This window comes from Passer domesticus, chromosome 5, assembly GCF_036417665.1.
Source record: "Passer domesticus isolate bPasDom1 chromosome 5, bPasDom1.hap1, whole genome shotgun sequence".
NCBI classification, from domain to species: domain Eukaryota; kingdom Metazoa; phylum Chordata; class Aves; order Passeriformes; family Passeridae; genus Passer; species Passer domesticus.
Window position 1 is genome coordinate 41136212 of NC_087478.1, and position 26510 is coordinate 41162721.

Sequence of the window (26510 nt, forward strand, 5' to 3'; positions counted from 1 at the left end):
TTCATATCTGCCTGTCTTAGCTTAACCTCTGAAGCAAGAAAATACAACTAAATTAAAAAAAAAAAAAACACCCCCCCCCAAAACCCAAAAAACTAAAACAAAAACAAACAACAACAACTAAAAAAAACACAAACAAAAAATAAAATTAAAAAATAATTTAAAAAAACAACATAAAAGCAGGCATTTTAAGTCTGGAATCTGTGATGGATTGTTGGTCTTGATGAAGGAAGAAATTAAAATTCCTTGAAAAGAGGAGAAGTAGGAGGAAGAGATAATACTAGTATTTTCTTAGCTACAGCTCTAAATAAATGAACTGCTAAGAAAATATCTAAATATATATTTTAAATTCACAATAAAGAATCAAGAGTGTTATATTTTTAAATATTTGTTTTTAAAATCTTCTCTAGGCAGACTGTTGTCAAGAACAGATGATGGTGATACTTTGCTGCACCATCACTATCTAGAGAAGTGTGTCCTCTTTTGGGCTTCTTGGTCCCAGACAGACACTGACATCCTGGAGCAAGTGGAGAGTGAACAAAATAACAAAGGGGCTGGAACTTGATTCGAGAAAAGACAGAGAAGCAGGTTTGTTCTCTGGAAGAAAAGGTACACAGAGACCTTGCTGCCATCTCAGATATCTAATGGGTAAAAGAAAGAAGACAGACACACACAAATTAGAGGACCACTGCGAATTGAAGGCAATAGATATGTTGGAACATAGGATATTCTAGTTGATATTCTAGTTACATATTATGAAAAAAAAATATTTTTGTCAAACATTAAAGCAAGGTGCCCAGAAAGGTGGTGGAATCTCTATCCTTACACATTATTAACAAATGAACTGGACAAGGCTTATAAGAACCTGTTCCAAGCTAGCCTTGCTTTAAGGGGAAGGTTAGATGAAATTACTCCAGACATCCTCTCAACCAATACTATATCACTTTCATTAACAAATCTTCAAAGAAGGAAGGAAAAGGAAAAACCTTTTTTGTTTATCACAAATCATCTTAGGGGCAGTAATAATATATTTCCCATAAAGGAGTAGAACACACAATTCAAGCTGAAGAAAAGATTCTCAATAAGAAGTGCACTTTCTCCTGTTGTCCTAAGACTAAGACCTATAGAAGTTTTTGACCACCTACTGTCAGGAATTTTGGTAATTTTTCAATGAAACATTACAAGGTTTTGCATAGACTTTCAATCTTCCTGAAGGCATTTCAGGGAGCTTTAAGAAACTCATCAGAGATCCTACAGAAGTTTCAGGGCTGTTACCCCAGAGAAAGTGATCCACAAAAATCCAAGTCTTTAAATACAGCCTTTCTCAATTATCTCTCTCCTTCAGCAGAAAAACTGAAGTAAATATGTTGATTAACTACTTCCAGTGGTCTAGGGACTTGCCACTATGCTTTGTAAATAACTCTTAAGATCCTGCTGTGTTACATGTGTGATAAACACATTGAACAAGAATACATAAAGATACCTAAATGCAGACTACATTTTTCTCTCTGCACATGTCAGAAGGGCAGAAGAACTCCTTAATGCAGAGCCTTAAAAGAGTAAGTAGGTATAGATACAATACATGTAAATTAACCCGACAATGTGATCAAAAATTTTTGTTATTTGAACAGTGTTCTTTCAGTAGAAGTAGTGCCAAAAAGCTATAAACAGGTTTAAAATGGGTCTTGGAATGTTTGCAGGGGTTAAAAAAGTACAGTGATATTGTCTTTGACAACCAGTAGAAAAAGAACAACCCATTGGGGCTGGAATCAGGGATATGTCTGAGGTAGAATGGCAACCTCAATTTGAAAAAGGACTAAGAAAAAAAATACAAATAATGCACAAAAGTAGTATCATTCAATTGAGGACAAACTGGACAAGAGGAAATCTGTCAGGGAAGGTGTGACAGAAATAAAGGCAGCATCTGCCCTTTCCTCTTTGCTTCTTACGAAGAACACATCATGCCTCTAGTAGACAGAGTATGCATACATTAGGGAAACTGAGAAGGCTTCAGATAAAAAGGTCCAAGTCACTGAGATCCAGAACGCTCTAGAAACAAGACACAAAGAGTCTAGGTGGCTGGCCTGATTAAGAAACAGGTGATAATTCCACAAATTACAGAAGCTGGTAATGTGGTAGACAGACACTGGACAGGAAGATGATACTAAAGGATGAGCTGACATGAGAAAGTAGGGAGGACCAGATTGGTTGGCAAAGTTGGAGAATGTTACTCACTATGGGAGAGGACGGATATTAGTGGCAAAGAAAACATGCAAATGATTCCTGAATTTGTGAGAACAGGGTTAGGGTTAACCTATGTTGAACAGGACAGTTGCCCTTAATGCTACAATCCAAGTAACAAGGTTATAGAAATGTTTCTAGATGGAAAAAGAGGCAGATGGGGAATGCTGAAATGCAACAGTGGTGAGAACCAATAACTGATAGACTGAGATGCTGAGGAGGGAAAAAAATAGTGATTACTGACACAGTCAAAAAGCATAAATTCTGAAGCAACATTTTTATATTGAAGATTGTAAAGCCAGACAGCAGTCAAAAAACCGCTGTACTTCTTGTGTCAATGTACTCCTCTGAGTTCTGGGCATGAAGTTTTATAAGGTGCTTTGATAGGAAACGAATTAATGGAGACTAAGTGGTTTGCAGGTATGTAATAAAGAATTACAGTGCAATCACACATTTGAACTCTGTGATGAGCAGAATAAGTAATGAACACAGAGTACTTAAAAGTGATAGGTAGTCAATAAATTTTATCTACCACAATCCGCTGTCTGTGAAGCTTACTAAACAGATACCTATAAGTCTACAAAGAACCACATTTCCATTATGAAAACATGACAATGGACAAACCTTAAAATATATAATATTATCACCTTTCAAATGTAAGTTATTATATGATTATTTGTTTTCAACTAAAGGTTTCTCATCAACCTGTGCAGCATGATCTTCAAAAATAATCTTAAAGAATTTTACATAGTACCTTCATAACACAGCTTTCATAAAGCATTCATGATAAAATAGAACAACAGAAACCTGCTGCCTATTCATAAGTATTAACCCTTCAACCACACAAACTTTTTATGGTAACTAAAATTGCTCAAGACACAATTTGTGCATTCACAGGAACAGATTCAGAGCTAAAAGAAAAATTCTCATTTTAACCTAATTCTAGAACAGCATGTCTTTTAGATTTCATACCAGGAGAGCATATTTCTCCTCCCACGAAACTGCCACTAAAACATTGCCTTCTTCTCCTCCCACATGCCATACCAATGTCATATGTAAAGCCAACACTAGAAGACTCTAATCCTATCACTCTGTCTTCAAATATATCACTTTTCTTTTTTTTTTTTCCATCTAGGGAACTACTAAATGCCTTAAAAGGAGAAATAATAAAACATCACTTTTTAAATTGTATCAGTGAAACAATGATTCTTTAGTGTTACCATTACTTGCAGATAAAGACAGAGTTACAAAAAGTGTTTGAGAATAAGCCAGGAATTTTAACAGTAATATTTAGATGTACTTAGCATGGGCTTATAAATAGAATTTGTGCTTAGTATAGTGGTAAAATTGCAGGTATAAAATTAAAGCTTTGCTATTACACCATCTTCTGGTTAGATTGGGAACTGTGACAGAAAGTTTAAATTGAGAATTTAGGATATTGAGCTCTGAGCACTCGACAACTCGACAATTGCTAGAAAACTATTTCATTCATATAGACAATAAAAGCACATTTCCAGAACATGTTAGCTATACCTTACCCTTTTTTTTTTTCTCCTTTTTTTTTTAAAGTAACTTACAGGAGTACTGAAATGTGAAGATGTTCTAATATCGATGATAACTGGGTCAGGTGTTTCTATATCAGGCACATCAAAGGTAGGGTCGACCTGTTGAAAATAAATTATATCATTATTTCAGCACCAACAGAAAAAAGGAAATAAGGCTGAAATAAAAAGTGAGAACACACTCAGCAGCCCAGATCATTTGGTTCCCAATCCCTATTCAAGTTCCTTAAGTCATCCATTACCAACAGACTGTCGATATGCTTACTTATTCTGTACCAACTCTGACTGCCAAAATAACTTTGAAAGTTCTTCTGTGGAAAACATGTAGTAGGTAACACTGAAGTCTCTAATAAGGTAGCAGATCAAAGACAAAAGATGTTGCTCCTGAAACCACAGAAAAAACTGCTTTATACTGGGACAATGTCAGAGGCTGATTGATTGGCTAGAATGATAGATGACAGAATGTCATCACAGTATCTGCAATTTTTCTCTAAATATCACAGTTACTAGTTGATTTTATTTTTGGCTATAGGAGTTAATCTATAACTTTAGCAATATTTTGCTAATGTCCTTTCCTGAAAGTGAAGCATTAAGAAAGTATCCAAGAATATGAAATTTGAGAAAGCTCCTACTTTTATCTTATGGTTTCACCTAAGGATGAGAATAACCTCCCCATAAAAATCTGTGTGCATATTATCCCTAGCATTATATTATCTAGGTGTATCACAGCCTAAGATGTTTGCCTTCTCAGAATGATGCATGGAAGTACTATTCTTAATATTTTATGAACTGGCAAAATTTACAGAAAGACTAGATGGCTTTCAAATCACCAAGAAGTCTGATGCAATATCATCAGCAATCCAGAGACAGTATTAATTCTGCTTTATTGGAAGCAGAAAAAAAAAATCCCAGAACCCTCAAAGCTCACACTTGCCCAGTGACAGGGTTAAGTTTAGTCACCGAAAGTTTCTTAGTTACAAGGGCGATTTTGACTTCTTAAGATCCTACTATTTCACCTGAAGACTGTCAAAACTCTGGTTCAGCCAGAGCTGCTCACTCAGTAACTGCTTCAGTGCTACTTTCACAAGGAACAATCCCTGATGTCCATACATCACTATAAAGACCTTTAGGTCAGAGACATGTTTGTTAAATAGCTAGAATACAATCTTATATCTGGAATTAATAGCCATTCTTCATCTATGATCTTTTTTTCTGTTTTCTAATTACAGGTGCATACGCAAGATTGAGCAGGGACTCAGGGACAATCAGGAAAACCCATTTAGCTGTGACACAGTCATCACAACTGAACACTTATAATTCTCCCTCATTTGTAGACATTAGGATCAAGTCTTGTTTTCTTTAAATTTTGTGAAATAGACTTGGAGGAAAGAAAGGGAGTGAGGAGAACCAAAGCCAGGTAACATGGTCTATGTAATAACCTTCTATTTAGCTGAAAATTCAACCATTTTAACTGGACTTCTCCTTTAGCATCTTCTCTGCAGAAACATGGTTAATCAAAACCTCCTCTGAATACAGTATTGCTTAACACTTTTTCACTATTAAGGTGAGCAGGAAAGGAAGTGCAAATTTTACTGTTTTGACTCTATACATATTATGGCCATTGAGATTACACAGGCAACTGTCCACAGATTTGTTCAGTGCCTAGGATAATCAGGGCCAGTTGCTTCTGACATTGTCAGCCCTACAATAAATATAATTAATGCTTTATCCAAGTGCCAATCATACTATGGGCAGGTAAGACTAAAGTCATTTTCTGACATGCATCATTTGGGCACTGAAGAGAGGACAATGCATCTGCAGGATTCTGCAGCAGAGGGACAGTAGATGCCAGCAGATGCCTACGACCTATCAGTACTCTAATGTGGAGGAACTACTTTAGTATTATCACTAATAGCTCTTGAAACATCTTCTTTGAGATAGTATCTTTTTGTTGCATACATGGAGATATTGCAGAATGAGTTAAATTCTTGATACAGGTTGGTAAATAAATACAGGTTGGTAAGTAAATACACGGTATTAAGTTTAGAAAAATGTTCTTTTTGTAGAAGTGTCATATCCTGGAGCTAGAAGGAAAGTTCTTCTGAGTATACTTCTTATTGCTTTATCAGTGATAAGGGGAGGATGAAGCCACTGTAAACACTGATTGAGGGTGGAGGAACTGTCCTAAGACATACTAAAATAATTAAATATAAAATTATTAAGCAACTAGTCAGAAATAGCATCCAAAAGGTGTTTAAAAATGCACAAAAATATAAAGGCTGTAGTCCTTCATACAAATATTAGTGTTTAATATTGCACTAAAAATGAATGAGGTAACGGAATGAAGCTAAATGTAAAAGTTTCAAATTACTTGACATTTCCTGACAAGGTGATGTGGTTTGCTGTAAAATAATCTTACCAAGGGAAATCTTCAAAGGAAGACTTTGAAAAGATTTAACTTTAAGAAACAACACAGAAAAAACAGAACACTAAAATGCAAGATAGGGAGCACTGTCACATATTACAGGTTTTCAAAAACACTCTTTCAAAGCCTTGCTTTAATTACCTGGTAAACTGATACCTAATTATTTTCAATATCATCTTCTAATATGATCATACAATTTACAATTATCACATTTTAATCCATAGTACAATAAAATATATTTGAAGGGAAGGTCTCTACAGAATCTTTTGTGAATTAGAAAAATAAAGTTAATAAAATTAAAACAGGGAGTTTTAAATGACTCACAAAGTATTTCTTAGGAAAGTGATTTAGCTACTTGTGAAATAGTATCTCCAAACACAACAAGAGAAAATTAGCTTTCAATTGGACAAATGTTTTGACTAAACACTGTTATTTGTTCTAGACTGGGGCCCTCAAACCAAGCAAGCCATATAATCTTTTTTCTACTGCCACCTAGTGTATATTTGAATTTCCTTCATCTGAGAAAATACTTACAACTGAAAATACACTGAAAATTAAATCAATAAAAGCTCTTTGTGCACAAGAGATAAACTCTATGCACCTTAGTATGTTCAAACCTCAAAGCTGTTTTTAAAAAAATTAATTTATTTTAAAGAAGTCTTTAGAACATGAAAGGTCAATTACTACAAACATGGCAAATTCAGAAATACAGTTCTCACCAAGCGGAATGCAGTTTTTAGTATATTTCACTAAAATTATATAACTGATTAAAGTACTATTTTCAAACAACTTCACAAGGTCTTTATGTCAAACAGAGACAACTACTGGGATTTATCTCAGCTAAATTTAGACATACTGCTAGACACCTGTGTTTCAGCTGGTAATCACCTAAGATTATCTCTGTGACCAACAGAAAAAAATAGGCACCTTTAGAGAACAAATAATTTATTTACATTTCCAAGTTGTCTGAAAAATTTAAATTATTTTAAGCATGAAAGCTCTACTTACTCGAATATTCAAGAATCACATCAATGAGTGCAGTTGGAGAACAATTATAAAGTTTTGCAATTCAAGAACATGAAATTCAACAATGCATTAAAATTCAGGCTACTGCTGGGCTGAGAAGATACAACCAATGATTTTCTTGTAAAAGTTAATTATGCCTCAAAAATAGGTAGGTAGAGAGAAAACAAAATAGGGAAGGTTTCTGAAATTTTACTGGTTCAATGTATAACTTTCAAGAGTGAATAAGAAAAAGTAATCAGAAAAGACAAATTCACTCAAGCATCATCTTTCTGTCAATATCCTGAAGGCAGGATAGCGCAATTCTTAATGCCCTTGTGCCAGCTGCTTTATTCAAAACAGCATTTCTAACAGGTGATGTGTGGAAACATTGCAACTGTGCCTCTGATCCCAGCTGAATAAATTCTAAGCCAGCTCCATTTTTGTGTATACTATTCGCCCAGAATATAGTTCTGGAACTACAGGGACTTTGCCACACTGAGACAAGCAGGGATAGAGAAGCAATAGGTAACCAAAAGCAGTAAAAAAATAAATAAAGGAAAGGTGTGAAACATTAGGAATTCTTAAAAATAGGGGGCAAATTACTTTCCTCTTGAGTTTTGCCTGTACATCTGTTGAACCTTCTGTGTTGTAACACCTTTAATTTTATCCTAAGGCAATGCCTCTTCAGTCCTGTTGTAGAGGTGACTAAACCAGCTGAGCATAACTCAAGGCAATGTATTACAACACATCTCAAGCACTTAGATGACATTGTATTGGCTTGTAGCAAACCTTAACAGTCACTGATACTTCGAAAAATCCCATCTCCAAACTGCCTCCTCTGCCTGCCTGTATCTCTTGTATATGTCACCAAGTCTCATAGAATACTGTTACTTCTGTTTAGTTAAGATGAATTATCTTACCATGGTCACATAGAAATATGATGAGAAAGGAATAAAATAAGAAAGGAAGCAGTTCTGTATATTATCTGAACTGAGATAGATGAGATAACAGGAAAACATATCATTACAACTGCTATGCTGTAGTGGAATAGATCACACAGAGAGATAGGGGAATCTACAAACCTCTTCAAGACCCCCTAACAGACACAGCTGAACTGATGTACCACTGATAGGAAGAATATATGATCTCTAGAAGCTCCCTCTGACACGCCTGTGATTCCATTTCTCTTTTCTCTTATATACTGGAAACATGACGAGCCATTGAAAGATGAGGGTAGGATTGCAGTGGAACAGCGTAATGCTAGAATTCTCTGTATTTCCTCTGGCTTAGAAAGAGGTTGGCATGTAAAAAAAAAAAAAGTTTTAACTGAAAAAGGACAAAACCACTTTTTTTCTTTTTTCCTTCTCCAGAGTACAGCACAGCGAGCCTAGACATTATGGTTTTTCTCAGTTATAAGAGGAAATAGTTAAGAAGATGGAGCACTGAAAAATTTCAAGCACAGTGCTACCTAAGAATTAGTGTATGCTAACTAAAGCGTGTTACTGCTGGTAGTAACCTGATACCAGTTCTGTCTGTATAAATTATGGTTTTGTTCCAGTTGGTGAGGTCTATTCTTCCTCATCACAACAAAAATCCCACAATTTTTGTTGAGACAGACAGGAGGAGCCATAAAAACAAGAAAAGACAAATGGAGTAACAAAATGTGATTTCACCTTAACACCATCTCAATCATTATGCCATTACATTAATTTTAAAAATTAGCTGCAAAAGTGATTCTACTATATTATTTAATTTATAATATGAATATATATATTACGATAATGTTTTGTTGAAACTGTCAGACACTGTTTTGTCTCAAAGAATATAATATACTAGATGTTTACTTGAGAGAAAGATATTCTAGTGACAATATGATGTTAATAGAAAACTAAATACAGCAACTCTTGTTAAAATCCTGAAATCAGGCCAGAAATATAGCACATAGAGTCTAAAACTTTGCTATAACAAAGCCACAGAGCTCTTTCACTACTACGGAGCAGCCCAGGAGCCTGTCAACGGCTACAAATGCTGCAACCATTAATAAATGCAGACATAAAGATAAGTTAAATCTGTCAAAGCTAACTAGTAAAGACTTTCTTGACATTCAACTAGTGACTTTCCTTGATGAGACTTTTCAGTATTGATAATGAGGCTTCCTAGCCTTGGTTTAACTTTAGCCTGAACTCATCAATGCTATTCCAGAGCTTCTCAATTACCCAGGACCAGGAAACAGAAAAAAAAATTGAAAAACTGGTTTAGAGCATATTCACATCTCTAGCAGGCATGTAAACACCAGAGAGGTCTGGAAATGTTGACCTGAAAAGAAGACAACGGACTCCTGCAGCTATAAGCCACTGTGTTTGTTTAGTACATGTTGTAACTGGGTGCAATTTGAATGGTCTTGAAGAAAAATGTTGCTCCAGCAAGACTGGCTTGAATCTGCTGGCAAATGCTGTGATTGAGTTTGTTCTGGCACTGACCAACTATACTGAAGGCTGGTACCAGTAAACTGAACTTCATTCATTTACTGTACAACAAATATGAAAGCCCAGCACAGAAGTTTGTTTGTGCAGCTTGTTCATTTATGAAGCTTTTGGTCAGAACAGGATGCAGTCATCCTGTTCTGACCAAAATGCTAAGCATTAGAAAGCTTCACATCTGACTTGGCAATAGAAGCAGGCACAGAAGAAATCTTATTTTGCCACAGTTCTCTTCCTCCAGCAAATGTTCTCAATCTCTGCACCACTCATTTGCATGTATTCATATTGCAAACACACCCACCCACCCACCCAAAAAAAAAAAAAAAAAAGCTCAATATCCCTAAATGTCAATGTTTTAAAACTCTGAGCAGGAAACAAATGCCATGGCAGCAGTATCTATGTTTTCTATGGAGGCAAACAGGCAATAGTGAATTTCTATAGTACTCTGGTAGCATATTACAGCAATCAGAAAGTTCTGATTGCTGTTCTAGATTTATCCCAGGTAAATTCTTCAACACTAGAGGAACCTGGAGACTATCAAAAAAGAGAAGAAAATACAGGTAATTTCTGTGCAGAAGCCAGCCAGCTCTATCAGGGACTGTCAAAAATACAGAATAAATAAAATAAAATACAGCCTCATTGAAGGCACAGTACTGTTTACCTATTGAGCATAACATTCAGACTATATGACAAACACAAGATTTTTCCTAACACTGACACAGAACATTTGACATTGCACTTTGATTCCCTGATTTCCAACACTTTCAATAGATGCCAGTAGATAGTTTGACAGGAAAGTAGCTCAAGAATGAAGTATCAGGAAATCAGACTACATAGTGCTGTAAAACACACTGCTAGCCTAGAAAGTCTTTTAGATAGGTATCAAGACCTACTCACAATACCTAAAGGTCTTGGAAAAAGGGACAGCTTGTAATAAGCAAGTATTTGACTTTCAGTAATATCACCATTTTGTTGTCCTTATATATTTTGATGAGTATTGTAAAGCTCATTGGAAATTCAGATACCTACTGCAACACTTGCAGTGTTATTTCAGAAACCAGATTATCACTATGTTTTGCTTGAATGAGATGTATAGACACAGAAGAAGCATGAAAGTAATTTCAGCATAAACCTGCCAGCATCAGCTTGCCTAGTAACCCTAATGAGGATTTATAAATTATGGTTGCTTCAAAAGTATTATACATAACAATAACAAGCTCCCTGGTAGACATAAAACATATTTAACTATAAATGTCAGACAGTGTTCACAGAAGCTTCTTGCTTCCTATATTAGACAATTTATTGCACTCACCTCAACTGATTCACATTGTTCATCATGTAAGTGAGGTGACCTTGGGTAAACATCAAGAAGATGAGGAGGATCATCAAGATGTGTTCTTCTAAAATTGTGTTCGAGAACTTCTTCGTAATCCAAAGTATCAAAGTTGGTTTTCCATAGTAATACCTACAAGAAATCTTCATATCAGTAACTACTTGAAGGCTATTCAGTGCTCAAAACCTAACTATTCAGTAAAGTCTGCTATTACTAGTAGATAACTGCATCATAACAATACTGCAGCGATGTCTTTGTCCAATCTCTACTGCATCACAGGCACGTCCCTAGAATATCTTTACTTCAAATTTAAAAGATGTGGTTCAATCTATTAAAAAAATAACCTCTAAAACACATCTATAATCACAAAACAAAACAAATTCCTGTCCCACTGAACTGTCCCAAATTACTTTTTTGCCAGATTAAGGGATCATATACTGTTAAATTTCTGCCCCCTATAAAGGCTTGCAGGTCTAATAAGAAAGTTTGAAGGAATAAGAAATGAGAGAGTTCCACGGAACTCTAAAACACCTGGTTCCAGTGTTTTAGCAACAGGAATCTCTTTTCTGAACTTTGTCTAATTATGTTCTAGGTAGAAACCATATACAAGCCACACAATGACCAAATGTAGAAGGCCATAGATACAGAGGTATCTGTACAGAGGTACAGTCTTATGAATATTCCACATAGGCTACTACTTTCCAAACAAACAGGTATAACTTTGCTCTTTCACATAAAAGGTCTTATGTTTTCCATGGCAACAGGTTAATGAAATAAATTGCAATGTGCACATACAGCCAAAAACGTGAGGAACATGACAGAATGCTACGCTTTGAGATCTTTTTTGTTTGAGGAATGAAGCAAATAGAAAGAAACAAAAGTATCCAGTGTTTGTCTCAAATATTTAACCTGCTTCTGAACAACATTGTCAGCTGGTTCCACACCAACCAGAAACTTGAAACAAGAAGCAGAGATACTGGTTCTCCTTCTTTTATGGAAAGGTGTGGAAGGATCTGCTGACTGAAAATGTCTTGAAATAACATATGTACGAAGGAAGCAATCTTCCATACACTTAGAGTGCATCAGCTGCCTCCAGTGCATGCTGTGAACAGACGATATATTTTGGGTACTGCATGAGGGGTAGAAGATGATACTCTTATGGCCAGCCTCTCCTCATAAGCATGACATTGCCAGCAGAATTTTTCCAACAAATACACCCTACAATTACAGTAAACAATAATCACAGCGAGTTGAGAAGTCCTACAACCATCCTCCTGGCACACCTGGAAGAAGGCTGTGGACAGGTCAGCAAAACAGGATGTTTGAGAAGTACGTGTGTATACACCAAAAGAAAATGGACATTGAAGAATAAAGTTATAGATGAAGATATACACCTTGGTAATTACCCAACATTTTAAAACTTAGAAAAGTGAAAGTTGCAGCAAAGTAAATACTCCTCTCCCACCAAAACCCTCATAAAACAAAGGGAAAAACTTCAACAAACACAGGAAGGCCCATTTTTAAGGCAATTGAACAGTTATTAGATCTGCTATGACTACTTTTTAAATTCAACATTTAACTAAGGAAGTGTTTCCTGATGAAACTGGATCTTCCCTCTCATATATTCCGCATGAACCCCCTGTATCAAACTGCTGAGGAACATAAGACAGATTTTTAGTTACTTTCTCCATGCTCTCATGCCCCAGAAGCTTTACAACAGAAAATCAGGGCAGGAAAAAAAGCAATGACATGACTGTGCTGAACACACATGTCATTCAGAGGGCTCTCAAGTCAAAGAACTTTGAAGTAAGACAGGCATTCCCAAGATGTGTTGGCATTCAATGGGGAGGCTGTAAGAGGCTTAATACTCTAAGTCCTTGCCTTCAGCAGATCTTCTCAGATTAATCTTCTGTCACGTGAATACATGCATTTTTGCTCCTCTCAAGTTAAGTATAATATACCAACAGTCATAAAACTCAAAATAAAGACCAAAAGGTAAGGTCAACAATTCAGAATCATGTAGGACTAAGTTGCATTTTGGAACTTAAAATCTTATTTAAAACTTCAGTATGGAAAATCAAAGTTCATACTAGTGAGTCAAGAACTAAATCTTTCCCCCATTCTCAGTTGGCTTTTGTAGATTTTTTCCCTGCTTGTAAAATTACTATTACATGTTTGATAACATTTTCACTTTTCCAATAGCTTCAAGTCTTGGCAGTACTTCATACTTTGTGAAAGAAAGCAATTTTTTTTTATTTCCCAAGACCATCTCTGCTACTAGCTGGAATTTATTTCAAAGTCCACAAAACAGAATATAGCCATGAATTATGGTAAACTCAAAAGATCTTAATTTCAACAGCATAGCTTTTTATACCTACATTGAGCTTTCAGCTTTTTGTAAAAGGAAAAAATGAAAAAGACAACTAAGGAACATTTCAGACTGAAAATTTAAATCTTGTGCTACAAAATTTCTTTCTTTTTGGAAACATTATAGACCTGATAGAGATGATTCCAAGCTTGATAGTATTTGTTCTTAATTATGAAATGTATTACAGCAGATAGAGATCAATTATAAGACTTACTGTTTAATATTTTTTTAAATGCTCAAATGAATCTTCTTCCCTTTATAAAATCTAGTACTTTACTATTTCAACAAAGCAAATTAGTAAAGGTAACACCAGGGGTTCTTTTTCCCAGTTTTAACCAAAGTTTTCCCAGTAATACAACTTAATACCTACAATTACAGAATAAGGACTTTCAAGGCAGTGAAAACCTAACAAAGCAGGTGCCACTTAATATTAATTGCAACATAACTACTTCATTGGCACTGAATTGCAACACTTTAAATATTCTTAGTTAAAAACCATTCATTTATTTTAATATGTGAAATAGCTGTGGTTAGTCTTCTCCTCATCACAACATCCAATGGAAAGTCTACATAACACACAAGTAGACAGAATGCATGTGAATAATTAGCTAGCTATTGTGACATACTATATTTAACTCCCATCCACTGTAACAAAGACATTTCATTTAAGGAAACAATACCACAAACCTGAGCATCCACTCCACCTGAGGCAAACTTTTCACCACCTTTTGAAAAAGCCACACAAAGTACAGGTCCCTGGAAAACAAACAGCACACAGTAAAATTAGGCTATTACTGTAATTATGATATTTTAGTACAGAGAAAAACACCGATGCCATTACCTAATGTAATAGATTTTTCAATTTTAATAAAATAAGGAACAATTTTACTGTAGTGAAATTTCTGCAAAACTCCATCGAAAAGTTAATATTGCACATTTTAGTAAGATGCTACATTACAACTACAACAATCTATGCTAGGAAAATAGTGGCATTATCCTTAGATTTTATACTCCAGCTTTGAAATGAAAAATTACAAAATATATATTACATTACTCAAGGCAATATGTTTGAAGATTTATTATCAAAAATAAGGTTTGTTTGGCATTAAGAGGAAAATGAGGAAATGTTGCCATCCTTCAAAAATTTATCCTCTGTAAGCTTCCCCCTCCTTAGAAAACACTGCTTTTCAATAGACAATAGTTTTTCAATACTGAAGTGCCAAATAACATGATTTTGAAAGTCAAGTGAATTATTAATGAATTCATAACATAGCTTTTACTTAACATCAAGTGTGTAATATTGACAGATAAAAAGCATGGCTACAGGTAAAAACTGATGCATTTCCTTAAGCACTTGTGACAAAGTGCATTAACACAACACCTTGGTGTCCACTAAATTTCATCTGCAAGTTGCAAGATAAAAGACACAATGGCATAAATGTTACTTTCCCTTCGTAAAGATACTGAACAACCTATTAAGATCTCCATTTAAAGAGGATTATTGTGTATACCTTGTGTCCATGAAGAGTGTAAATAAGTCTTTCTCCTAAGAGGTCCAGAATCTTAAGGGTACCGTCAGAAGAAGCAGTGATGAGGTAGTTACCAGAAGGATGGAATGATATACAATTAACCCCTGCTCTGTGAACTGATTTACAGAAGACAATATTCAAACGCTGTAGGTGTCTACTAAGAGGCTATGTACACTTTATTTCTTTGCTCTTTTCTAATTCCCAAAGTACTACTTCATTTAAGGGAAAACAACAAAAGTGCTGAGGCATAGAAGACTCGTCAGAGTATTTGCTTAGTTCTAAAAACTAAGAGAAGCAAAGAAATAAAAACAATTCAGACTGGATTCTTGAGATTGCTAGACTACAAAAAGATACTTACAACATGTCAATATGACTTGTTTGTCAACTTTCCCCAGTAATACTCTTAATAAATCACATTTCATTGCAAAGAGTCCCACTGTAAAGAAAATAAAACACACTACATTGTTTTTACCTTTGAAATGCTGCAGTAGCTTGTTTGTTCGAATATCCCATAGTTTCACTGTGTTATTGGAACCTGCAGAAGCTATACATGTTCCACTTGGGTTGAAATCCACATAAGTTGGAAATCTAAATATAGTTAATAAAAACAGATTTAGAATGTGTTTCCACAGAAATATTTAGGTGTTTGTACATATAGAAAGCCCACAATATTAACACTGAGCTGCCACAAACTGGTGTGAAATCTACATGTATGGCAACTCAATTAAGGCATTTCAAGTAACTGAAATAAGCATAAGAAAACAAGATGTACGTTAGAAATCGTAATCTCACTTTTGTTGAAAATACAGTATAATTGATCCAAGTCAAACCTTCAGAGTTTGTGCTAGAGTACAAAGTTCCTGGAAGATAGTACTGCAAAGAGTTTGTAAGCAACAAATAAAATAATTTTGTCTAAGAACTGACAATACTTTGGACTCGAAAAAGATGAAGGCAGCCACGAAATCTGCAAAGCACATATACAAGATAAATATTCCACTGACTTCTTAACTAATACTCTGGATCCAAGATGTTTAAGAAAACTGCATATACATAAAAGCAAGTATTTTTTAAACTTAAAAAAGGCAGATCACTGAAAGTAACAAAATACTCTTTTCATCAACAGGTGGAAAAGTCTTCAAGCTTTCTTCTTGTTGAAGCATCCAATATCAAATAGCATTATTAAAATTGAGGGAAAACGTGGAAACATTCCAAAATCCAAGAATAATCTCACGTCTGTTTGGATTATCTTTTGATTGCTGGAAAACAGCTGTATAAGTGCAGCCAGTTAACCTCTTTAGAAAAACATTATATGAATCATTTTAGTTGACATAGGTTGTAGAATTCTGATGTTTTCATATTTAACATATATAGATGTTAATACCACAGAACATTAAATTAATGCCAGTAAAATTACATTATTACATTTCTCCTTTTTTTTCTATAAAACTTACCCTTCATAATCTGAGAAGGTATTAACACAAATTTTATTTCTTGTATCCCAGATGTTAATAGATTTGTCCTCACCACAGGATGCTATTATTCTTCCATCACATGAAAATCTGGAACACCCAAGTGTATACATTACTTAAGAGCTGATTCTGCCTAGATTAGCATTAGAGACATAAGCAGCAAAACAGCAGAACCAAGGAAGCCTGTTTGAAATAAGGATGCACAGCATTTAAAGGAAATTTGAACTTCTAGTATTTCTCATGGATTAATAGAACTGAAAAGAAAAGCTTCTCCCCCTATTCCGCTCTAGCCCATTTCACAATCAACTACAATTAAAAACAGAGCCATAAGCAAGAGGAGAGGGGGCTGGGGGAAAGGTATCAGCAACCTAAGGATGTCACTTCAGATGACAGAGATTTTTATAAAAAAACTACAGGTAAAAAGACAAAGGAGGACACGGTAGAATCTTGTGTTCAATGTTAACCTATATTTATGTTATCTGAGTTCTTTCTAAACTTACAAATAGTGGGTAAAGCATTCACAATTATTCCTAGACTAGCAGATCAGTTTTTTAAAGAGAAAAATTGACTTGTCTGTAACTTTCTCAATCATTATTATTTCACTTATTGAGCAACTGCACAATGACATTGAAAAACTGTCCAAGAATTTTCACATGTGATTTCCTAGAGCTTTTCTTTTTCTTTTTAACAATCAGATACTTTGAAACTTTGTAGGGGTCTGCACCTCACTAGTGTTAAACTCCTTTCTCAAGAAGCTTATTATATCGGGACTCTCCTAGCTGCAGATTTTCTATTAATATGGAGGAAAGCAAAAAAAAAATTTAAAAATCAGCAAACAATCTTTTCTTGTCTTTGAAGAGCTGTCCTGTCTTTAAAGAGTATGACTCCTAACATGCAGTCCAAAGGCCATTTCTTTTACCTTTTCCAATTATGTAAGTTTAACTCATCTGGATTCATGACCGTTCTTTAATGCCACTACTATTCCAAGAATAGTTGAGAAAACCCCTACAATGCATGATAAATCCAGACATGAGTGCTGGGAAGTAAGTTAATACAACAATAAACCAAACAAAACTGGGGAAAGACAGGATGCTGACTGAAAATAAATACAGAAGACCCCATTTGTCCTTTAATGTAGTAGAATGAAGACAGCAACTGATGTAGTATGTACACATATTAACACAGAGCAAACTTTCATACTTCAGCTAGGTCTATACAAAACATCTGTGCATAAGATTCATTTATTAAAATTTAATTACTGGTGAGAGACTTTTCTTCTCTTATTTCTATGCTGGGATATAAAATCCCCTTTGTTAGGAATTCTACTTTACCAAGAGAATAAAACAACACTTACTTGGCACAGCGAACCCAACCAGTGTGTCGGAATAGGGTAGACAAAAGGCGCTGATAGCTAACACTCCATATTTTTACTAATTTGTCATTGGATGCTGAAACTACAGAGTAGCCATCATGGGAGAAGCTCACACTCCGAACAGATGCTGTATGACCTTTCAGCACTGATGATTCTCCGTGACTAAGGGGCGAGCAAAGAAAATGAAACAAAACCTCAAATGTCAAGTCACAAATCACAATTATATTAAAGAGCTTAAATACCCATAAAAATCAATGTTGGCATATTTAGAGTCTTACCCAAATGAAAAAGCAGTATTCAGAGGCCAAATCTTAATGTCACCATTATCTTTTTACTTATTTAAATATTATTAAAATAACATTCCTTAAGTTGCATTTAAAATGACCAATTTTACAGAACAGTGCAATTAAGTAGCAGAAGTGGCCTTTAGTCTCATTAGCATTAGTATTTGAAAGAGAATTTTGTATATAGTACTCTATAAACGCTTGAAAGTTCAAGTAACATCAGTCTAAGATCGTACTGAATTACTCATAATTACTACTACTCAAGAACAGTCTGATAAAGCAAGTCAATTAATTTTTTTTCCCAAAAACTATTGTTTTCTTCATCACTAGTCTCCCCAAAATAAAGTGCAGCCATACAATCCTTATTAAAATATAATCTTTAAGCCAGAGAAGTATTAAGAAGCATAGCTCTACACACATGAAATTGTGACCTCTGAGTTGTTATATTTTTCTTTTGAAACTACAGAATATTCAGAAAAGAACAAAGTAATACAATAAAGAACCATGTTGCTTATGGTCCCCAGTCTCTGTTTCTGTCAAAGCCCAGGCATGTGGGAAGGAAAAAGAAACTTGAGTAAAGTGTCCAATATTCACACTGCACAATAATGAAACACATCTCCAACACTGCTCAGTTATACTCACATGCAAGGAATCCACAGCCTGACAGTGTGATCCCGAGAAGCTGAAGCCAGCACCCGCCCATCTGGTGAGAATTCTACACTTGTCACCTCTTCCGCATGGCCCGAAAATCTGTAGGCGCTGCACTGTGTCTTCAGCTTCCACAATATGAGAAGCCTATCCACAGAGCAGGTAACTGCAAGAAGTGAAAGACATTAGGAGTCTGCTCACTGCTCTTAAGAAAGTCAGAGCTAACAACTATGGATTTGGATTCACCAGAGAACTTCATGGGTATTATGGGAGGGAGGAGTTATTAGGATTTAATGGATACTTAGCCTAAGCAGAAGCATGGTAGCAAGTGATGCCAACACCAGGCTTTCAGAAGAATGTCGCAAGACACAAGACTGGGAGAAGTAAAGGATAATTCTTAACAGGTAGCTCTCTCACATACTAAGCCAACTGGCTTACAAGTACTTTGATGATAGAGACCAAAACATTCAAAGCTGAACACCAAGCACGTCAGTAGGTATGAATCCAGATTTGGTTTTACCAAATCCTAAGAACAATAAGCAAATTCTTCAGTAATCTCATTTTGATCTCTGAGATGGAATTTGTTTCAAGTATCAAGTGTTTAACTCCAAAAAAAAGTCAACTTAAATTGAAGACATGACTTCTAACACTTCAGATATCTACACTTGAGTGACAATATTGATATATCATAATTCTATAATCCTATTTAAGTACCAATTTTATAATACTAACATTTGTCTAGTTCAAAAGAGAACAAAGCTGCCAGTCTGAAAATAGAGCATGCTTGAGGGTAGGTTTTTTGCAGCCACTTTACAGGTGAACTATACTATCTACAGTCAAAAAGGAAAACCTAACTTTTACCAGAGCTTGATCATTTTCAGGAAACTATGAGAAGCAAATTAAACTGGTACATGTGATTTTCCTACATCCTATCATCTTCATCGCTGCTAAATGTTAGTATACAGGCATAAATAAAACAAGGTATTCACACTCCCATCCCTCAGTTGTCAAATTCCTAACCCTAGTAGAGAAAGGAAGAGGAAGAACAAGAGCCTCCTGGAAGTTGGAAGAGTACATGAAGAAGATGGCTTTTCTCTCCCCAGTTTCTTTCAAACACCAACACAGCACAAAGAAATTGAGTTTCCTTATTATCACATGTCAAGGCAAGCCTCAAACAAAATATTAACATATTAGAATATTAACTATTAGATTCCCCTTATGAATTTGCTATAAAGATACTGTTTTTATTCCTAAAAGACTAGCTTCTGCTAAAAGATGTGAGACCAGACTATCCCTACGCCTATATCAACAGGCCTATATTTGAAAAAGAAATAGAGGATATTTTCCCCCCACTTCAACTTTTCAAAACCCTGTTTTACAGCAGGGTCTTTCTAATTGTACTTGAAAGAATTCCTTCTCCCCTTTGATTCTGAAAAGTGATCTACAGTGGAGTAAAACGAAAAGGAAAAAGTGAAATATAAGCTAAAATAGAATTTGAAGGCATAGGGCTGGAAATGTGAAACAGACAAGACTGATGGCTTCTAAAACAAATTGTTGATGAGCTACCAAATACCTGTGCAGTATCAACTTTCAGTTCTAAAAATTGAGGGAAATATTCTTAGAAAGATGACAATACCATTCTTTCAGAGCCTGGTTTCTTGTACTTTGCTGTCTCATAGATGGGCTGTCCCAAGGTAAATGAGACAGAAGCAGTGACCTGAAGTTCTCCTTCCTGTGGGACATCTGTGGCCATCTTCCTTATTTTCCCTCTGCTCTCCCTGCCACCTATGCAATACTTAAATATTGGATCAGAAAAAAAAAAAAAAAAAAAAATCACAGACTGTCCAGAAGAATTTTTTCAGGATGTGCTGTAGCACAAATAGGCCTATTGCTCCTCAGAGAATACATAACATAACCAGAACCGTGATTAGAGGTGAAAGACAATTTGCCCTTGCTATGATCAACTGAAAAATACCACTAAAATGTAGAAAGCTGAAAATTCACACAGAGCTGACTCCAATATACAACTTACTCCAGTTTATAACCTGAGTGCCTTTTCTGTTTTAAAATCAACGCTTCTGTACACACCCACATATAGCAGACACATCACTGGATAATTTGCTTTTCTGCTGATGAGTCATTACAGAACTGAACACCAAAAAATAAAGAATTGGCCTTATGTAAATGCCAAGTTGAGAGATCTACAGCAAAGTGGTGTGCAACAGATACTAGGCTTCACATATGCCATGAAAAAGATCTTATGGTATTTGCAATGAAACAAAGTTCAATTTATGAATTGTGACTATTGATGGTATACATTTTTATATATACACATGCAAATATATGAACACAAGTTGCTGTAATACAGAATTCCCATTTCACTCTCATTTCCCACAATAACAAAGTGGTGACTAAGAAAGTTGTGCAAAGATCAAAAGAGACAACCTCAGACAGGCTTTAACAGCTCGATGTACATCTCTCAAAATACTGAAGCATCTCCAATATAATTAATCACTCAGTGCAAGAATTACAGGGCAGATGAAATACAGTGCACATGATGGGTGTGTGAATATTCAAACCCTACCACTGCCAACAAACCCCCAACTTCACAGGAACCCTGAAGCTCTCAATGATACAGTACAATGTCACAATGTAAACACATTTTGTAATGAATTGCAAGGTTTCCTACTTGGAGAAAAACTATTATTAATTGAACCTCTGTCAAAAAAGCCAATCTGGAATTCTAAGCACAATGGATAAAATACGAAGAACTTTTAATAACTTCTATCAATTCAGCTTATTGGCAGTTTATTATTCAGCTTTGTTGCATTCTGTATGCGTGTACACAAGAGGAAAAGAACTGAGACAAGTCAGCACACTAGGCAACGTTTAATTTTCTGGATTTTATTTTTTCAAAAGAAATCCCAAAGCCCTCCACATTTATTCAGTGTTAAGGTTACATTCAATTTCTTTTAAGTGACTTAGAATCAGTAGTTTAAAATATATACAAGCATTCACCAAGTCTTCAAATTCTAACAAGAATAGAAAACTATTCAGATTTTCAGATTTTCCAGAAATCTGTACATACTGAAAAATAATTGCATAAGAATATTGAAATGGTAAGTTGTTGTTTATTTTTCTCTACTTTCTTTCTCTCTCTTTCTCTAGTCCCTCCTCCTTTTATTCACATGTTTTTTATTCTCATTGGGAAGGTTTTGAATTTTTTTTTTCTTCTTTGTTTTTAGGGGCAAGTAATTTTGGTTTTTTTTGTTCTCCCCAGTTTGTTTCTAAATAACTCCAAAAACAGAAAGGGAGGTCATGGGGAGGAGGAAGGGTTCAGATACATAGAAAGAATAACTTTTCAAACACAGAGGCAGATTCACTTACAATTATTGCTTAAATAGATAAGGAACACTTTGAATGCCAGGTTTAACTTGAAGGTATTTCTTTATACAAAAAGCAGTTTTTGCCAAGTGCTAAAAAATTAACTGTATAAAATTTGCATAGTCTGTATTCACATCATTTAATTACTTTCATCTGAAGAAACATGCATTGCACATACTATTTATGATCTGCCACATAAGAGAACCTAGGCCTTTTTCCTGTCATTTCTATTGAATGTTAACAGCTTACAGAAAGCTTTTCACAAAAGCACATACTTTATATAATTTATTGCCCCAGTACATAACAACTGGTTATGTTTTAAAATTTGATAAATTGTTCATAACTTGCAGGTACACAAAAGAATTCCTGCTGCAAAGTGGAATGCAATTTTTCAGGAATGCTTCCCTTATGTAGTACAAAGTTCCCTTTTTTTTTTAAACAAACAAACAAAAAAACCAACAACAAGCAAAAAAAACAACTTAGGGAAAAAAGGAAGATAAAAAAGGGAAAAAAACCAAATTGCAAGTAACTGCCTAAAAATAAATTAAAGTCTGAAAAGAATCCATGCCACACAGTGGCAAGCATTTTTAGCATCATTCAATGCTTCATTCCAAGCTCCAAATTTTCTTCTGTTCATCTTCTATGGCAACCTGTTTCCACCCAAACCTCTCAAAGCTTTCAAGTCTTATTTTATTATCTTATTTCAAGTCAATAAGATTTAAGAATATGTTGTAACTTACTCTTACTTTATTTTTGGCAAAACTTCAACTACATCAGGTCTCTCTTGTCCCTTCTACCTACTAAAACCTGTAGGAAATGCATATCCACTACGGTCCTCAAACGTCCAGATAACTAATGCTCACTAGCTTAAGTTTCTACCTACCATCCCCATGTAAAGACTTACTACACTATGGCTACTGAAGAACATTTACCACTTCAGTGAGAGTAATAAAAACAGCTGGAATGCCCAACACATTAAGGAAAGTGTTCAACTTAAATCTTATGAAACTAAAATACAGATACTAATGCAATTTTTTTTCTAGTACACAATATATCTGTCACATCTACCATCTATAATCACAATCAAAACATATTAGTGACACCAATCAAGATCACTAATTCAAGAATCAGTATTCTTCAAAAACTCAGGATAACAGAAAAAAGAAAACATTCTAAAAAATAATTCTTTGAACCACCAATAAATCTTAGTTTCCTCCAAGCTGTCCTTGGTCTTTTCAACTCTTCTCATGCCAGAAACTTCAGCTTCCCAGTCTTACCCAAGGTCTTCAGTGGTATTGTTTTGACTGGAAACAGGCAGCTTATGCTGTATTATTTCAAAACTCTTCCTAGGGCTGACCCATGCCAGCTGTTGCCAAAACACAAAAAACAAAATAGCCCAAATGTTCCTCTATGTTACCTTTCTCTACCCTGCTGACAGACCAAATGAAAAAGAAAACCAACAACAACAAAAAACCCAAACATGGTCTAGATCACATAACTTTTGTGTCCATAAGACGTGGAGCTGAACACAGAAAAGCTTACACCGAAGTAATGCATACATTAAATATACACCTAAGAAACAACAGTAGCTAAGGCAATTTTGTGATTCCTTTCCTTCTCTATTGCCTTTAAACAAAATTCTTACTTGTAGCCATCCCTATTTCTTCCATTTGTGATATCACCAGCATGTCCTTGGTTGCACTGCTACCACACTCTCCTCTAAATGTGTGAGAGCTCCTGATGAAGCCCCATGGGGTAAGATTTTTACAATAGGTACAAGACTGCAAGGCAGTGCCAAACCCTTCTAGTGAATAAACTTCCTATTCTTCTGTACAATATAGTACCCTTAACAGCGTGTACATGCCCAGAAAAATGCAGATCATTACAAGGCTTAGATTCAACTTTCCACATCAATGTCTATTCAATCACATGCTACTGTAGCATTACTTAGAGTGTTAGATACATATTTTATAATGTATCTGCAACATAGCTAATACCACTGCAAGAACCTTAACTTTTACTTCTGTAAGTAAAAATTTTTTGTTTACATGGAACATTATCTCGCAGGATTATTGCATAGTTTTAAGATTTAAAAAATCCCTCTTCAGTCCCCTCAGAAGCCTTTGTTTTATAATCAAAACTGAGGAAAGTTATAACAGATCAAAATTTTACAAAAATAAAAGGCATTCCATGTTCTAATCCATGTTTTAGAAACCAAACCCCACTATTTACTTTTGCTTTCCATACAGTTCATCATAGTAGACAGTTTCTACACTACTACAGACAGAAGTGAAAACGTGTCAAGGTATTTGATCAAACATTGCTATCTGCTCACATGTGAAAAAGCTGGGAGATCACAGTCCATCCAACTCATACTACCAGCAGTGATTATTTCTCAAATTGCCAAATCTGATTTTTATCTCCAGCATTACAAGTTCTCATTTGCACATCAGCGTGCCCCTCAGCCGTACGATAAGCAGTAAGGCATCTCCCTGAATGAGGATGATAAATAGTCCCATCTTCCTTGAAGTGCCAGATAATAATTTCTGGGACAGGAGATCCATCTTTTGGGCAGCTCCTCATACCTATGAAGTCTTCACGCTCAGGGACTTCAGCGCATAGCTCAGTTACAGAGTTAAATCTAATCTCCTGATTTGATGTATATTCAAAAAATTGGTTGCCTCCCTGACCATGACAGCCAAAGAGAGAAAGGTGAGACCCGGTAGGATTATGTTCCTGTAAGACATAGTCAAGGCACTCTGAAGGTATTCCTGTGCTGCGGATAGCACCGTGCCAGCCAGGGCGATCCTCTGGTACATGCAACTCAGCAAATACATTTTTTAAATACCAGTGAAAACTCTTGCATTTCAAACGCTCCCTAAGAATCTTTCTTTCAGAAATGTCTCCATAGTTTTCTTTCCTTGCTGAAGGATTTCTGTTGTAAAAGTGATCTTTGAACTCATCCATCCACACCTCAGCAGCACGTGCTGTGTTCTGAAGGAAATTTGGTCTAGCATAGGGCGCACGCTTTGGAAACACATGGCCCACATGGGAGCACGGATGAATTTCCAACATGCCTCCACACTGCCAAACCCTAAATGATAATTCTAAGTTCTCCCCTCCCCAAACATCCATTCCTGTATCATAGGTTCCCAGGTACTCAAAATACTTCTTGCTGACAGCAAACAAGCCACCAGCCATAGTTGGGGATCTGATTGGGTCGGTATCCGACTTGCGCCTGAGACGTTCGTGTTTCGGCACTGAGTGCCACTGGAACGTCAGCCGCCAGTCAAACCCCCCAATCATGGGCTCCGCCGTCTGCATGTAGTATTCAAATGTCTTCCAGTCAATGGTGTCAATGACAGGACACACAATAACAGTCTCATTCTCAGCAATCCTCTCGAGCAGTGGTTCCAGCCAGCCAGAAACACATTCACAGTGACAATCTAGGAATGTGAGAACATCACCGGTAGCAAAGGTAGCGCCAATCAAGCGTGCACGAACCAATCCTTCTCGCTTGTTAGTTCTTATCAAGCGAACTCTTTTCAGACTGCTTATGTATTTTTCGAGTTCAGCCTTCAAATACACTTTATCACTCAGGTCATCCACCAGTATAATTTCTTTCAGAAGCACTGAAGGTGATGTTTCAAGAACACTATGTATCGTTCGCAGCAGTGTTGACCAGGCTTCATTGTAGAAAGCAATTATAACAGATGTTGTGGGCAGTCTTCTGTAGTTGTAAGATTTAGTTTTACAACCACTCAGTCGATTATCTTCAATGTGCCGGTGGAGAGAAATTTTATCACTTAAATAAATATTTATTGCATACTTCTCAATCAGCTCTTCCTCCTGTTTCTGTTCCTCAGGACTCAGCTGGGGGCGAGAGGATTTACCCCATTCTCCTAGAGCATAAGGATCAGGTGGAGGCTTGTCATAAACTGGACGAGCCAAATCGACAGCTTTTTCTGCCCCGTCAGAAAAGCGCCTCTCCCATTTCCCTTTAGTGATGCTCTTGCCGGCGAGGGAGACACCGAAGGAAGAAACCGACAGCTCGACCGCAAAGTAAGCGATCATTAAGAAGCCGAGGAACATGCAGCTTTTGCGGATCCACGTCCATCTTCTCGCCAGGCGAATCCTCATCTTAGATAGTTAAAAGGAGCTCGTTAGCAGAGAGGAGTCCGTGAACTCCTGCCGGCTCTCCCACGCCCCCAGGGAGGATGGGGCTGCAGGCACTCGGGCTCGGGACGCCGGCAGAGTTTGCAGCCAGCCCTCCGTGGTGGGCCCGGTAGATCCAGGGGGACCGCGGGGGAGGGGGGCGGCAGCGGAGGCACGGAGCAGCCCCTGCCCCTCCGGCCGCGGCGCTCCCCTCACTTACTTCCTCCTCCTCCTCCTCTCTCTCCGCGGGACAAACCC

General features: G+C 36.2%; 2 protein-coding genes across 7 annotated transcripts in view; both read right to left on the minus strand.

Annotated features, from left to right (window-relative positions):
- POC1B (POC1 centriolar protein B) overlaps window positions 1–26510 on the minus strand; it is a 44233-nt gene that overhangs the window by 17068 nt on the left and 655 nt on the right. For all 6 annotated transcript variants that reach the window (XR_010362199.1, XR_010362198.1, XM_064419679.1 and 3 more), the window contains 8 exons: window positions 18708–18879; window positions 17764–17943; window positions 16392–16499; window positions 15413–15528; window positions 14923–15056; window positions 14099–14167; window positions 11023–11175; window positions 3816–3902 (listed from right to left, as the gene is read on the minus strand). Coding sequence is in view for 4 of the 6 variants with exons in the window: in XM_064419679.1 (XP_064275749.1) it covers window positions 3816–3902; window positions 11023–11175; window positions 14099–14167; window positions 14923–15056; window positions 15413–15528; window positions 16392–16499; window positions 17764–17943; window positions 18708–18879 (1019 nt within the window). In the remaining 2 variants the exon portion in view is untranslated. The remainder of the gene's footprint in view (window positions 1–3815; window positions 3903–11022; window positions 11176–14098; window positions 14168–14922; window positions 15057–15412; window positions 15529–16391; window positions 16500–17763; window positions 17944–18707; window positions 18880–26510) is intronic.
- Window positions 21602–26237, minus strand: GALNT4 (polypeptide N-acetylgalactosaminyltransferase 4). The gene has a single exon (XM_064419677.1). It carries the CDS (start codon window positions 26235–26237, stop codon window positions 24486–24488), a length of 1752 nt encoding a protein of 583 aa, XP_064275747.1. The 3' UTR covers window positions 21602–24485.

What these genes read in the sequence shown, in the direction of transcription:
- GALNT4 (XM_064419677.1), bottom strand. Translation starts at nt 26,237, where the DNA reads ATGAGGATTCGCCTGGCGAGAAGATGGACGTGGATCCGCAAAAGCTGC.